This window comes from Pholcus phalangioides, unplaced genomic scaffold (assembly GCF_987345545.1).
Source record: "Pholcus phalangioides strain wild (caught in Gottingen) unplaced genomic scaffold, Ppha-v1.0 ptg000005l_1, whole genome shotgun sequence".
NCBI lineage: Eukaryota > Metazoa > Arthropoda > Arachnida > Araneae > Pholcidae > Pholcus > Pholcus phalangioides.
Genome location: NW_028301598.1, coordinates 10,151,854 through 10,168,843, shown reverse-complemented (window position 1 = coordinate 10,168,843; position 16,990 = coordinate 10,151,854). Strand labels below are relative to the sequence as shown.

Genomic DNA, 16,990 nt, shown 5'->3' with positions numbered 1-16,990 from the left:
ACTTCGAAAAATGTGAATAGGAAAAGGAATATGTGAAACATGTAGCGTGATTATGTAACACGTTTCTACCGGCGTGGAAAGGTCCAATTCAGTTCACACGGCACAAAAAAAAAAAAAAAAAAAACCCATTCCTAGGAAAAACCCGGCTTAACTGTAATTTCCTCCCAAATGACTTCATTTACTTAATTTATCCGCAAGTTCTGGATTATCCGAGATTGCGTTTACCCGGACTAGGTTTGGTCCACATTAGCTCGTATAATAGGGGGGGGGGGAGAAATCTTACTGTATTTTGGAGGGGGAAACAAAATTATTAACAATATTTCGAATATAGTTTTGGGGCAGTAACTAGAATTGGCCACATTCCTTTTACAACAAGTTAAGTTGTAATGTGCCACAAGTCATTCAGGTGGTCTGAAAGTGTGTCGAGGGCCACTTGAGTTATCTGTAAATGTGCCGCAAGTCACTTGGATGATCTGAAAGTCTGCAGTGGGCCACTTGAGTGGGTTAGAAATGTTTCAAGAGCACCATTGAGATAATCTATAAAAAATGCATTGAGCCATTTGTATTGCAGACCATTAGGTGATCTGTGTGCTGCGAGCCACTCAAGTGACCTTGAAGCGTACCGCAGGAAACTCAAATGATCTGTAAATGTGCCTCCAGCCACTTACAGTAATCTGCAACTGAACTACCAGCCACTTAAGAGGTTTGCTGCGGGTTACACAAGTGATCTGGAAATGTGCTTGGGGTCACTTAGGTGATCTGGAAATGTGCTTGGGGTCACTTAGGTGATCTGGAAATGTGCTTGGGGTCACTTAAGTAAACTGGAAATGTGCTTGGGGTCACTTAGGTTATCTGGAAATGTGCTTGTGGTCACTTAGGTGATCTGGAAATGTGCTTGGGGTCACTTAAGTAAACTGGAAATGTGCTTGGGGTCACTTAAGTAAACTGGATATATGCTGTTGGCAGTGTAAATGATCTGGAAATGTGCCGCAAGCCACTGAAGTAATCTGGAAATGAGTCCTACTTAAATGATTAGATGATCGTTCGTGAGTCACTTGTAAAAATATATAATATCCCGTGTGTAATCATGTGAAGGAGCAGGCAAGGTTTGAGACAAAATTCTCACCTGTTCAAAACATTTTAGTGCCTCTCTGGCATATAAGCCACATGAGTAAAATTTACTGGGGGAAACTCACAGATTTGTATATGCCATGAGTAATATGGTGAGAGATAACATTATTCACTTACTTCATAAACTTATACATATTTATTGTATACTATCTGCATTGTGCTCCAGCTAGATGAAATGAATCAGAAACTACAATGGTTTCTGAAAATTATTCTATCCAATACAGCCATAGTTTGAAATTTGCAGAAGAAATTTTAATTTTATTCTAATTTTTGATTTTGAAAATAGATGGCAGCACTTGAACATAACAAGCGCAACACTTACATGAATTATCTTTTCATTCCTTTGAAACCAACCACGACCATGGTTTAGACAAAGTAATTTTAATTAATGCTCGTTTGGAAACCATTTCCCATTGAACACTAAACATGTTGGTGAATGATGTAAATAGAAATGGCATATCAAGAGAATAAATAGTAGAAAATGAATAATAGAAAACTTGGAAACAAAACGAGAGACCTGAAATCGGTTTTAAGATGCTTAAAAATAAAATACACATGGAGTAATCACGAATTAGTGAAAAATAGATAATGAAAACAGATGTACTTTGATTGAATATTTTGTGGAAATAGAATCATTGTATTATAAATATCTAATAGTTTAATCATTATTCTACAGTTTTTATTTCTATAGTTTAAGTTAAAAATAATTTAAATTTCTGAGAATTTCAAATAAATATTCTAAGAATGACTCAGGAAAAGAAGTCATCTCAAAGTATGTTGAATCAAATTGAGGTAATATAATCAAGAGCAAACTCAAAAAGAAACACATCATTTTAAATATGAAATGGATAAAATTTGATAAAAGAAGCAAGATCAAACACTCAAAAATGCTTGAAACTGAAGAGAATGAAAGCACTGCTTAGACTTGCATCAGCAGCAAAAAAAAAATAATTACTTTTCTAATGAATTTCAAGCCTCTTCTTTAGCGATTTTTTTTTTTCAATTAGTGATTACTAGATCTAAGCTAAATCTAAAAACACTCATTTTTGAATTATTTCTAAAATCTGTAATACCATATGTTAGCCTCTCATTTGTTGATATTGTAGAGAATGTAAAAATATATAAATATCAAGAAGTCTTTTGAAATTTTTTTTATGATTTAAAAAAAATTATTATTTTTCTTCGAGAGGAAATCTCTATGTATTTTGTACTGTGTGGAGGGACACACACACCCCCTTCTTTTGAACTGAGATAACACGTTTTAAAGTAAAAAGTAATTCTGTGTATGCTACCGCATATATGTATATAAAAACTGTGTATTTTACTGCCAAAATTTTTTTAAGTACTACAAAACTAATAAATGCTGCTACAAAAATAAAATTTCCATTTTCCACCCCTGCTAAATTGCAAAAATTGGCTTTTATTGAAATGTAAGAAATATTTATAGATTAATTAATATGGAAATTGTAATTACATTAATAACATTTTATTTTACTTAATTATATTAGAAGTTTGAATGATTTTTAAAAAAATGATTGTTTTTAATGTAAATGCAATTAAAACCAAAAAACTCCAGTTTTTCGGTTTTTTTACGTTTTACCAACCCTGGGCAGAAGCAGAAGGTGGCCATTAGTCCCCCCTCCAACCTTGTTAGGAAAACAACCTGTATCGATGTATGCATTTGTGGGGGGCTTATGTGGCTTGAGCCCTTAAGATGCAGTTTCTATGGGACATTGTATTTAAATCAACTATAAATTTAAATGTTATTAAAAATTATTTTCTTTTGTAAATTCACTTACGTTCCTCTTTCATTATTAACCCAAACCTCCTTAGGTGGTCGCTACTCTCATTTTGGGAACCATTGATATAAGAAAACAGTCCAGCATGGCACATTTTGTCAAATGCATGGCTCCCACTCGTCCTTTTTTGGTAAAATGTCCCACTTTTGTCCTACTTTTCCTATTTTTTTAATGAAATCCTATTAACAAAATTTGTATAATTGATTTTATTTGAGGAGGGAATCATGGACATAGTGCCAAATAATACAAATGTAGTAGATTGCAATTAATGATTCTGCCAAAGCAGAAATTGTATTGTTTTAAGTTTATTTGGGGGCGAGATGTTTGTGGAGAATTTGTGGTTTAGTAATTTTTCATTTGCTTAGTTTGAGGGTTCTACAAGTAGAGTAGTTTCATTAAAAACTTCTGCCTGGTTAAAAAATAATAATTTTGTGTTTACTACTGTTCATGGTCATGGAGTTCATGGACAGTAGCTAACATTCATTATTCAAAATTATGGTGCACATTTTGTGTATAGGTGAAACAACAGTTTGCATAACAAAGTAGTTGGGTAAATAGACCTATTCTAGGTTTTATGACTTTGCTGATACCCAATAGCACTCAATCGCCTTCTGTATTTTTAGGGCATGCAGAAGCATAAACAATATTTACAATGCTCAAGTAAAGAGCTAGAAATGAAAGTGCTTCATTTGTCAAAAATTGAAAATCACTGGCATTGAACACTAAAATTTAAACCAATCCTTTTTAAAAGAGAGAGAACGCAGTGAAACCAGTTGGTCCACCTTGACTTATTTATATCGGACCTTTTGTAATTTACACATTTTGCACTATGCTTTTGAAAGTGGTATTGAAAGAGTATGATTCTTAAAAACTTACATATCTTCATAATTTGCTGTGTTTATTGTTGAAGAGAGTTGACAGACTGGACTTTGGAAGACTCCCAGAAAAAAATGTAATATATTGTGAGGAGAGCAGAAAGGAATTATTCGGTGTTGCTAAGATCCTATTTTGGCCTAAAATTGTTTTTTTAACCAAGTCATTTCTGTCATTTTGCTTTGGCTTGAGTCAATCTTATAGGGTACTGCAATAGTGCTATTAAAAAAATACAAATTCTAGGGATTTTTTAAAGTTATGCTATGATTATTTTGTCTAAGAGGGGTACTCTCCCCCATCCTACCTTTTCTAATTTTTTGAGTGGGAAGCCCAGCGAATGAAAAAAAGTCACAAAAAAGTCCCTGAAAAGTCACAGAATTTTGCTTTTGGTATTTGGTAGACACCCTGCATACCTCAGCATAATATCCAGAAAGCCTATTGATTTCACTAACTTCAGCTGACAAATGTAATTTTATTTTAAAAATCAGATTAAAGCATGCTGCCAATCTTCTTTGTTAAATGAATCTTTTAATAATTTAATGAGAATCTGTATTGATGGCCCAAAAATGAATAAATTTTACCTGGACCAACAGAGAGTAGAGAATTCTTGTCAGTTTTTTTGCCAAGCATTGATTTCTTCTGTTGCATTAATTAATGACTGGTCGTCTTCAGGTAAATTCTCAACATTATTCATGCCAAGTCAACTTTTTTTTCATTTATTATGATGTTCCTTTGTAGAGAAGTTATGTTATAGTGAGTGTATGCAAATAAATAATTGGTTTGACAGGTTTAAAAAGGGAATGAAGATACAAAATGGCAAAATTACTTTTTGTACTCTTAAAGTGTCCCCAAGTTTCACTCTATATATATGTGAGTGGTAAGAAATAAAAAGGAGTCCCTGGAGGCCAACGTCGTGCTAAAAAATTTCTTGGTTATTGAATGAAAAACCCTACCACTTATACAGATTTTTTTTTCAATTTCTTAAAAACTTGATTTTTGAACTTATTCCCATCTTAAGACAGTTTCAATCCTACAATAAATGTTTACATATTAGTTTCTATTACAATAATTATTTTACATGTTTTTTTTAATTATGAAGAATAATTTGTAGAATTAAGTTCTTTGTTCATAGTAGAAACATCCAGTTATAATATTTGCACAGAGCTGCTGACTTTCTGAATTTCGACCGGCAAATGTCAGATTTTGCAATGTTTACAGGACTTCCATATTACAAATTTAACCCTTAACAGTCTAGATAAGTGTCTCGTCCTAATGCCGTGCCTGGGGAGCTGCTGGAAGAAATCCATTCCAGCTCTCCCCAGTTTTTTTTAAATATTTTTTTTCAAAGCTTCATTGTAACCCTATGAATGGAAGTTGTTTTTTTCTTCTCTTATTTCCATACTCCTGTTTAGTAATTTTAGATTTATCGCTGATACTTCAAATACAGCCCATCCAAATTTCTTGCAAAATGCCTGTGTGTGAAGGGGGTTCATATTAGTGGTTATCAATTATTGCCATCAGTGTGAAAAGAAGAAAAAACTTTAATTGCATGAAAAGTAGAGCGATGCAAAAAAGCACAGGGCTTTGCTTTTGAATTCCTGCTTGAATTAACACTTAATGAAGGTGCGCATTCTTTTAGGGCACATGCTATGAAAGCTGTGGATGAGGTTGGGGAAAGGTCCCTAAGTCAAACAAGGGCCCTTAAACTATCAAAAATTTTTATTAATGTGCATTTGTACGCATACATATTTTTCAGTTTGGTCTTTCATTAAAATAATAAAAGCAGTGCCCACAAGAAATGCTAAGGCTTGACCTCTGAACTCATTAGAATGGCGGCCTTGCTTCACTGGAAGAGAAAAAATTTTCTTTTTAGTCATGATCACAGGACACTTGGCAGACACTGCCCTTTTTAAACTTTTCCTCGTCTGGAAAGCTTTGGTATATTTATTACTCGCATATTGTGAGATATCTATAGTTCATCAAGTCAAAATTTGTTTGAAATTTTTGCACGTTCAGACGTTTTTGACGACTTGAATTATTCTAAATCTGAAGTTTTACTGTAAAGTTTCCCATAAGCTAAATGTTTACTGTATAGACTTTTTGGAACATTTTTTACCCTTACAGCGGCAATCCCGAGATATCTTGTCACACTTGATCTGCTTTACTTCTTCGGTCATCCCAAAATATATCTGGTTCTTAAAACATTTATATTTGGCATTGACGAGGCCAAATAAGCATCAAAGTTGTTTTTACAGTTAAACATGTTCCCCCCCCCCCCAATTAATCAACTGCCAGTGAGCAGATTCAGCTTTTGTTCAAAGGTAAGATAACAGAAAGAGAAAGAAAGACTTTTTTCCTCCTTTCAGCACGGTAAAAAATATACACTCAGTATAAATAATACAAAATGATTTTTTTTCCAAAAAAAGTATTTATCTTTTTAGGAAGCTATATACTTCATGTCAGGTGTCTTTGTATTATAGTGAGGGAAATAAAAGCGATGAGTGAACAGTGAAGTTGATTTTCTTGTTGGTGGGAGGGAAGCATTTATCAGCTTACAATCACAAAAAAGAAAATTCTTCCTGAAAATAGGTGGTGATGTCTACAGTTTGGTGGAAAGTTTTTTTTTCTTCTAATGTGGTGGCAGCAATGATGCAAGCGGATCAGGAAAATTTTAAAAAACCAATTAAAGGGTTGATACTCAAAAACTTTGAGCAGATGCTTCATTTGTTTTATTCCTTCATTTATGTTTTATTTAATTTGAAATTTTTGTTTATCATTTTGTGAACTATCAGAATGTCAATGACATTTGATTAATTGAATGAATTCAAAATAATTCCATAGATCAGCATTTCTCAACTTTTCTGAACCGGAGGACCAGTAATATTTCTGAAACAATGTGACAGACCACAGTCTTGTATTACAGAACATTCCTGGGTTTTTGTTTGTTTTCAATTTTTTTTATACCTTTGTCCCGTTTTTTCAACGATGCTTATTTAAATTTGTAATGTTCACTAAAATCGAGAATAAACAGCATTTTCATAACTTATTATGATAATTACAGGTCATAATTTATGGCTATAAATGTTATGCATCTCACATATTTGTCAGGTTAAATGTTTTTTCTCAATTTTTCACCGGTTTTTGCTATAGTTGTAGTCCTCCAAGTCCGCAAACCCATTTGCTCACCAATAAGATGTTAAGCGAGGTGACTCGCTCCGATGGATAAAAAAACGAAATGAGAATTTTATTGTGAAATATTTTTATATTTCACAATAAAATTCTCATTTCGTTGTTTTTTTTTGTATCTTGTGTATATAATATGACAAGTGTAAGATAACAGATGAGATGGCGTGGTAGCCCCCTCCAGTTGCTTTTAAATATATCTCCATCCTAATACGTGTACATTAATCCATGTTAACAAAACCGAGAAACTATTCTCCAACTCCCAACCCCATCTCGTCTGAAATCACCACGAAATTTATTAATCGCGACAGTACCCAATTGTCCGGGAAAATATGTTGTCAAATTTTTTTTTTTTGGACACAAAATAAAGTGTTCCAGACTCTGCCACGAAGCTGGGCTGGAAGAGATCTCTGCAACAGGATAAGTCTAGTAGCAAAGTTCTGGTATTCATGCTATAGTTGTAGATTTTACTGACTTATGGTAAAGTGTTTGATGACATTCGACTACGTCCCATATTTTGCCATATTTAATATCCTAATTCCTCTTATGTTTCGATGTATTTGATGTATTTTGAATGTCATTTGAATGTATTTTTATCAAATATTTTTCATCAAATACATTTTTGTTTACTGCGACTTGTAGCCAGCCCTTTATTTCCCCCACCTTACACCCATTTTAGCAGTAATTAACAAATTGGTCATATATTTGTCTTTTTTTGGTTGCAATTAGTGATATCCTGTATTTGGGATCACAGTTTCCTGGAATTTCCTTGATGAGATATGGTGAACCTAAGTATGGAGACACAATTTTTATTTGAACCCATATGGATATTACTTTTATCAATTACAACAACTAAATAATTTTTCATTCAGTTAGAATTGAATTATAAAGTCTGTCTACGGACCACAGGTTGAGAAACTCTGCCATAGATGATTGAACTGTTTAAAAGTCAAGAGCCAATATGTTTTTTGTGTTGAAAAAATATTGCATGCTGGTTTAATCTGTTATTATTTGAACCTCTTTTTTTCAATTTACAGCTAATAAATCAGTTAGATGGAACTGGGCCGCCACCTCTACCTCGTGAGAAGATTGAAGAAATACCGACAGTCAACATCAGTGAAGAACAAGTTGGTAAGTTTAAATTATTGTAAAATAACTCGCCTAAATGTGGAAACACACAGCTTGGAAATCTATACTGTTCATAACATACTTAGACCCCACATATGATGAACTCCAATTTAGCGAATTTCTCAATTTAACAGTTTATTAAAGTTTATTTACAGTTTATTAATTTTATTTTTTCTCAGTTTATTAATTTTATTTTTTCTCAGTTTATTAAATTCTTTAATATTTGTTTCAATCACAAACCAGGTATGTTTTTCTTTGATACAATAAATAAAAATGTTGATTTTAACAGATTTTTTTTATATCGAGGTTTGACTTTATTGCTTCGTAAGTTGAGACACACTCAAAATTTTTATATGATATTCTCTAAAAAAATATCATGAAATTAAGTCATCTGAATTGTAGGGATTCAATGAATTCAGAGTTTGAAACCTTTGTCAAAAAAAAAATTACATTTGCAGGCATTGTGAAAGTATTATTGTTATTTTTAAGATAGCAATTTTGCTCAACTTTATATTGCCAATTCCCATAGAATAATTTCTTCCCTAAGAGAATTTTAATTTTCTCTTATCAAAATCTTTTTTTTTTTACAGCATAAATTTTTTTATTTCTTTAGATGAAATATTGTTTCTATTTTCAGGGGAATTGTATTTTCATGACTGAAGTCATGGTTAAAAATTTGAATAAATGTTCTTAACTTTTTAATGCAAAATATTTTTGTGCAGTGTAACATAAATGCAAGTAATACCTCACAATATTAATAAGGCCTGTGATACACATGCTATTAAGTAGCACAAAAGCATGCCACTTTCGAGCATATGCAACCAATGCGATTATTGGTAATGTTCGTGCAAATGTTAAAAATGTTCTCATTGGTTGTATATGCTTGAAAATCGCATGCTATCACACTACTTAGTAGCATGTGTATCACAGCTGCTAGATAAATGAATGCCAGAACTTTGCCACTGGACTTATCCCAATGCCGAGACCTCTTCCAGCCCAGCTTTGTGGCAGAGTTCGGAACACTTATTTTGTGTCAAAAAAAAAAAAAAATTTACAACATATTTTCCCTAGACAATTAGGTACTGTCGTGATTAACAAATTTTGTGGTGATTTCAGACGAGATGGGGTTGGGAGTTGGAGATAAGTTTGTATCACAGCTGCTGTGGTGGTCAAGTGGTCATAATGACAGACTCGCATTGCAAGGGTCCAGATTCGAATCCCACTGTCGCCACAGTGGTGGTAGATTGAAATTGGTTTTTGGTGGTTCCCAACTTCGAGACGCGAATGCGAGTTAATCTCCCCATTAAAAATGTCTTGACATAGAAAGCAACAGGCCTACAATGGTAAAATCTTCAATTATTACACTGCACTCATAGTTAGAAAAATTGATGGCAGATGGCAGCGCTACACATAACAAGCATTACATAGAAATAAACTTCACTACAGGTTCACAACGTGTACACGCACATTCTGGCATGAATCAATTTGTTAGAATTTCCATAGAGGAATGTGAACGAGGTGCACGTATGGTTAAGTAGTAGTAGTAGCATGTGTATATCACAGGCGTAAACTTTGCGTTCATCTTCAGTTTAATCATTTGCATTGCAGCATGCCAGAAAATACACCACAAACTCCGACATTAGAAAATTCTGAATTTCTCTAAATTTTTACTACATTCTGGCTGGAGATGATGCTGGGGAACATTTGAAATTTTGTATAACTAAATGCTGTTACTTACATAAGTTAAAATCATATAGCTTGCAGCCTTGTAATTTGAACTTGTTTACTGTACTTTCAGAAAAGAACCTCCAGTGCACGGTCTGCATGGAAGATTTCAAACTAGGGGAACCTGTTCGGTTACTGCCGTGTCAGCATCATTTTCACAAGGACTGCATCATTCCATGGTTACAGTTGGTAAGCCTGGTTTTTATTGAATTGATAAGAACCTCATATTTTGAATATGATAGCACAAAAAATATTTTCCATGAAATTGCTTTATGTCTCCAACAGAGATCTTCAACCTTTTTCTAATCGCAAGCACTGCCTGTACCTATCATCAAAAGAAGAGCACCCATACGGCTAGTTTGACATATGAAATGCATGAAAAATCAAGATTATTTTAATTCTTGAATGCTATTTGTGTAAGGTGTTTAATCAGGACTTTGATTAAGTGCTTACGAGCACGAAATCGGACATGGGCATAGAGCACTTTCGGTGTTTCAGGGAGCAACAGCTTTTGTGAAGATGCCTTGTCTACGGCGTGCATAGGTAACAAGGCATATGGCATTTTACTGGCAAATCAATGATCCTGGAGGCATACTTGTAATTAAAAAAAATATCCAAATAACATGCAGTACTGAGATATGCCAATCATGTTGCAAGTGGTTGTATAGTTATTAAAATAAAAAAAATTAACTTTTCATACAGTCCCTGTGTGCTGAAAAACCCAATTAGAAAGTTGTTGCCCTGTCTGTCCTGATGCCAGCAAAAAAAAAAGAAAGAAAAGAAAAAGGAAAGTTTGGAAAAAAACTGCTCTAAATGCGGAAAAACCACTTTACCCATATTTAATGCTGTTTTTTCCCAAATTTTCAATGTCATAAATTTATTTATAGTTATCAGGACTTCAATTTTTGTCACCAAATTTTTTTTTGTCAAAATGTTTTTTCTTGCATTTTGCATTTTGAAGCTAAGGTTTAACAAGACTCATTTTTTCCTCTGTAAGTTATCGTTTTCAGACTGGAAATCTATGTTGGGGGTCAGAAAGTGTCCTGCCCACCTTTGTTTAAAACCATTTCTGTACTCAGTTCAAGTTTTTCTTCATGTTTTTTCCTCTTTGAGCTGCAATCCTTGGTGCCCCTATGATCCATTTGGAGATCTGCTAAACCTTTAGTTTATGGTCAGTTTCTTTCAGTTGTCCAGAGATTCACAGTTTTCTCCATAAAGACTTTCTCAAGAGATTTATGGAACATACCGTGTACATTGTGAAAAGAAAGTGTATATTGCAGTCCCCGTAAAAAAAGATTAGGTAGTTACATTCTAACTCCTCAACTATGACTGAATGAACAAAAATACAGGATTAAAGCTTAAAGGGGTAAAAGTATCCTGTTTTTGAACAATATGAAAAAAACAACAACAATGATTGAACATTTTGCAACCAGCTATGTGGGGAAAAGAAAATCTGAGTTGTCCTGTTTTTAAATGGTAAACATGTTGGGGTAAATCGAGAAGCTATCCATATTTAGAATAAGACAACCATAAGTATTCTTTATGGACATTGTCTGATATTTATCATGTGTATATATTGTTTATAATTTTTGTTAATTGCATTTTTAATTGGGTTGCTGTATTTTTTAAATATATGACATCCATATTTTTATGGGCATCTTTTTCTCAGTCACCTCGTTGGGCATTTTGCCTGTTGTGGCGTTGTATTTGTATTTATAGTTCCTGTTCTAGCAAACGAGACATATGATCATTGTACTTGCTTCCAGATTTATTTTGGATATAGTTACCAATCATTGTCATCAGAGTTCTGATGCAATCACATTAAGTGACATGCAATGCATATCTCATTCTATTGTTCTTAGGTTATAAACAAGGGGTAAACTATTTATAACAAAGGGTAAACTATTTTCCAATGTATCTTAACCATGTTCTGTGCTTAATGAACGAAAAACTCCTTTCTCCTCTCATCAACTTTTTGGCAAATGAAAAATGCCTTTTTTCCATTGAATGCATGAATATTTTGTTTAAGTTGATAGTTTATATTCTGCACATATACACTCATTGCCATAAAAATTTGTAAACAAAAATGGTAAAAAAAATAAACTTGAACTTAATCCCTATATAAAGTGCAGAAAGAAAGCTGCTTAATTTTTAGATTTTGTGCATGGAAAAAATTGCACTAAATACACTCATTGCCATAAAAATTTGCGCATCAAGAAATAATTGTGGGATCGAAACGAAAGTTGGCCTGAAGGTACATGTCGGGCACATATGCAAATGATTAGAAATGCAGCGTGATTGCGCATTGTGTAATGCCACTAGAGGGCGTTGAACTTCGTTCACCTTGGAGTATAAAACAGGTAAGCAGAGCTTGCTGGTGTGTATTTAATCGTTTGCAAAGGAAATGCTGAGGTAGACATGCTGTTACGCCGCCGTCGAAGACCATATGAACAGTTGTCAGAGTTCGATAGGGGAAGAATCATCGGGATGATGGAAGCTGGGTGGTCAGCTCGGCGAGTAGCTCGTCAACTAGGTCGTTCTGATTTTACTGTGAGGGGGTGTTGGGACCAGCGGACAGAAGAGACGTCATTTACACGGCGACCAGGTTCAGGACGCCCTCGACAGACCAGTCGTCGAGAAGACCGTCACATCATCCGAAACGCACACGTAGAGCCAACTGCCTCATTGGCCGCTATCCAGACACAGGCAGCAGCTTCACTACGGGCCCCTGTGTCTTCCCGAACCATCGCAAGGTGCCTGGCTGAAGGACATCTGGTATCGCTGCGCCCATTACGTGTGCTGCCAATGACACCCACCCACCAACGCCTCCGTTTGGTGTGGTTTCGAGCACGACGGGATTGGACTGCAACGGAATGGAACCAGGTCGTCTTCAGCGATGCATCGAGATTCAACTTGAGCAGTGATGACAATCGGGTTCGTGTGTGGAGGCCCCGTGGTGAACGCTTCAATCCTGCCTTCGCTTAACAGCGACACACCGCTCCCACAGCTGGTGTCATGGTATGAGGTGCCATTGCTTATGATACACGGTCACCCCTAATATTGATCCATGCCACAATGACAGCCCAGCGGTACATCCATAACATCCTTCAGCCACATGTGTTGCCACTCATGGCAGGGCTCCCAGGAGTTATTTTTCAACAAGACAATGCTAGGCCACACACAGCAAGGATGTCACAAGACTGCCTCCGCCACATTACCACACTTCCCTGGCCTGCTCTATCCCCAGATTTGTCACCAATCGAGCATATCTGGGATCATTTGGGATGGCAAGTTGGACACCCTACGAGGTTGGTCGAACTAGAGGCGCATTTACAGCAACTGTGGAACGAGATGTCTCAGGACATCATACGTAACTTGTATGCCTCAATGCCCGCTCGTATCGCATCGTGCATTCCCGCTAGAGGGGGTCCAACAGAGTACTAAAACTTCTGTTCATCTGTACTTTTTTCTGCAATAAATGATCCTTTTTCTTGGATTTTCTAATCACTTACTTATATCAACGTAGTACTGACATGTGTAAAATTTCGTTTCATTTTGACGACTTCTTCTGGGTGCGCAAATTTTTATGGCAATGAGTGTATATTTGGAATATCATTGTGGAAGCTCCCATCAGGCGCTAAAATTTTATCATTTGATTACATTCGCTTAACTTATTATGTTTCAAATTGGCATTTTGAAGCATTTTGGCAATTATTGCATACAGCTGCATATGTGTGCAAAATTATTTTTCTAATTATGAACTGTGGAATCATGTATAAAAACATTTTTAAATCATTTTTTGCTCTCATTTGTTTCCAGCACGGTACTTGCCCCATCTGCAGGAAGCTTCTTATGAACGAAGGTAACCCTTCTTCTTTTGGTTACCAAGACCCTTTTGCCTTCAACCCGGAACCTGGACCCAGTGGTGTTTCGACCAGGAACGTCAGTGAATCGAGTACAACGCAGAGTGACCCCTCCACGTCTGGCCGTGCTAACGATCGGCATGAGTCGACAGACTTTGATTACTCTGATGAGCTGTGATTGGACCTCCAGTCCACTGGTGGTGTTTTGTGTGAAATCTAAAGACTTCGGGACAAATTTTGAAACTGCGTGCGAAAGGAAAGAATAGGGGCGAGGGACTTCGATATTGCATTTCAGAGCAGAGGTCTGTATTATTTATCTCGCAGAGAGTAGTCCCAGAAATTTGGAAAAAAAATCACTTTCAAATTCAGTGAAAAATTAAAAAAAAATTATATATTTTTTCTTGCCTTTGTATATCTGTGTAAATTACAGTACTTGTGGTCCCACTCCCCCTCTCTTGAGAGGTATTATTCAATCCTTGAGAGTAAAAAGGAGAAAACTGTTTATAAAGCACCTACCAAAATGGATATAATGAACTTTTTCTTTGTTAAATGTTTCATATAGTTTCTCTTTTACGAGATCTATTTTATTTATCAATTTTTCTCTGAATTCCTAATGATTTGTCGATAATTAGCGATTCGAATAATTCCTAGATATATTTATTGTGTCACTGTTGTCCTTGAAAAGATTACGTTTTTTTTTGTTTCAATTCAGAGCAAAAACTATGCATATAGTTACGATTTCGACCTCCTCTTCTATTATGATCAACTGATGTGGTCGTATTTCTTGTCTGTAATCAATTGGGTGTTCTTGCATCTTTTATAATTTTTTTAATGCGTATATTGCAGAATCAAAACATAGTGCTCAGCAGAATAAACAGCACAGCAAGAATTTTTTTTTCATTTGATGCTTGACATGAATGTTTTCTTTTCTGTGATGAAATTCATTAGCAGGCAACAAGTATTTTTTATTTCATTTGTTGCACTAATATTTGATGAGAAGCATTTGCAGAATGTGCAATCACAAAAACCTGAATGTGTTCGAAAGTACTGTAATTTCCTGCCTATAATCTGTGTATGTAAATTTCTGGTTGTTACTTTCATCATTGAGGGATAGAAGAGATTGTTTTGCCGCTAAGTGACATTTTTTATTCTCTCTCTCCTCTAAGCCATATATTATTGTATGAGAAAATTTAAATTTTTTTCTTATTTAAATCTATCAAAATATTAGTGGCAGATAATGCAAAGCAGTCTATAATCCACATTAAGTATGTCAGATTTAAAAAAAAAAACATTTTTGCAGTACAGGGTTTGACAAATCACAAGTGCCAGGTCTCCATGGTGACTGAAAAATTGGCATTGACACCTAAAATTTTTGATGTGTGATGATTATATTGAAGTCTGAGGACAATGCAAAATTTTTAGAATTTGTGTAGCCATTTTCACCAAGATGGGGAAAAAGTCATTATGTTCTGGAAAAGCCTAAAAGAATCCATTTTTGCTGTTCTGCTCAAAGCCTGTCTCCTAGAAAATTTAGCTGGTGCCCGATTTCTTTTTTTTTTAGTTTGTCTTGCCCCGATACAGCATAACCTTTATTAACCAAGCCTTTGAATGAATGAATGAATGTCAGGAGTCTGCCGCCGAGATCTCTTGCAGCCCAGGTGTGTGGCAGAGTCTGGAACAAAACCAAGCCTCTATCAACTGATGCACGCTACCAGACAAAAGTTCAACTGATCTCTCATATTTGCAGTACAACACATGACTGGTAAGAAAACCAGTCAAATTGGCGATTTGAAAGTTTGCATATTTTTCACATTTACCATTGTATATTGAAGTCCCACCTTTTTTTGTCAATGAATTTGCCTGTGGTCAGCTTTTATTTTTCATGTTTTCAGAATGTTTCAATATCCGAGTTGACTCTGGAAGCATTACTTCTGTGGTTAATCGAGGTATTCCACTGTGCAATCTGCAGACTTTGGTCAGGAAATTACAGTAAAGAGATAATGGATATTTGTGCTGTTGAAACATGAACTTGTTCAAAAATGTCTTTTTTCCAAAATAAAATCTGACACATGTATTGTTTCTGAATAAATACCAGAAACAGAAGAGTAAGAAATGTGGTGTTTATTGAGGGTAGTAACGTTCTTTCCCAACCTCCAAATTCTCAAGAAACTTATTAAGCTCTGACAACTAGCTTTTGCAGCAATTTTCTTTCGTATCTAAGGTTGCAAAAAAAGTTTTATTGATTGTTTAGTCTAACTAGTGCTCAAATATATTGAAAATTATACGATTTTGCTCGCATGTTTGTTGTATCTTGTGTCACATTTTATTTAAACGTTTTCTTGTTTGTATGTTTTTATGCTAGTTTTACATTGTTGCTTATCGGTGATGTTCTATGTTTTGCACGAAGTAAATTATTACAATCAACCCAGGCTATTCAATTTCATCATTTCTCATGGCGGCAGCTATGGACTCTCTCGAATTAATAGAAGAAAAAAGTTTGTCCACACTGAAATAAACTATTGTTCCATATTATTGTGTGATGGCATTGTCCTCAGCATGCTTAGATCGATTCCTTTTTTTTCATGGCTTTGTGGTTTGCAATTAATTATGTTCATGATATTTCACCAATAGAAATAGTATTCCGCTGTGTTGTTACTATGTTACAATGCCAGAGATAGGAAATGTTGTGTTGAGTAATGTCTTTTTAATTTTGGCTATATTTTCATTTGAAATTGTTACATTTTAAGGTTAAATTACTTTTTATTTGGTGATGTTTAAGGGTTCAGTCAACACCAAATTGTGTTGATGTATACCAAGTGGGTTTCAAGGAAGAAAATATAGTAATTGGGTTGATACCAAGAATACACCTCTATCTATATGCAAATTGTGACACACATTTTACAAACTTGATATCGAAGCTAATATTGTGAACAAAACACTGTCTATGATTGTTATCTTCACCCCCATCGTTCTGTTAACAATCATTATATCGAAAGCTAAACCTATAGGATAATCCTTATATAACACCATTTGGTACTTATTGTACCGGTCAGTGCTGAGGAAAGGTGACTATAATGCAGTGTTTCTCCACCACAGGGAGTTTGCAACATCAAACTCCCTGTGGTGGAGGTCAATGCACGAGAGACCACCTGCAGTGAAGATCAATGTCAAAACACCTCCATAAAATTAAAAATGTATTGCATTTATATAATTTGTATATCATAATAAATTATTTCATAGCACTAAATTTGTCATTTATGTAATGGTAGTAAATGTGGAAATGATCCT

At 34.8% G+C, this 16,990-nt stretch overlaps 1 protein-coding gene across 2 annotated transcripts in view; it reads left to right on the top strand.

Moving 5' to 3' along the window:
- The window catches only part of LOC149086274 (E3 ubiquitin-protein ligase RNF126-B-like), a 57,016-nt gene extending 41,211 nt beyond the window's left edge, over positions 1-15,805 (top strand). For both annotated transcript variants that reach the window (XM_089232303.1, XM_089232302.1), the window contains exons 8-10: positions 8,024-8,117; positions 9,913-10,028; positions 13,659-15,805. In XM_089232303.1, the coding sequence (XP_089088429.1) occupies positions 8,024-8,117; positions 9,913-10,028; positions 13,659-13,880 (432 nt within the window). In that variant the 3' untranslated portion in view covers positions 13,881-15,805. The remainder of the gene's footprint in view (positions 1-8,023; positions 8,118-9,912; positions 10,029-13,658) is intronic.
- The last annotated feature ends 1,185 nt before the right edge of the window (positions 15,806-16,990 follow it).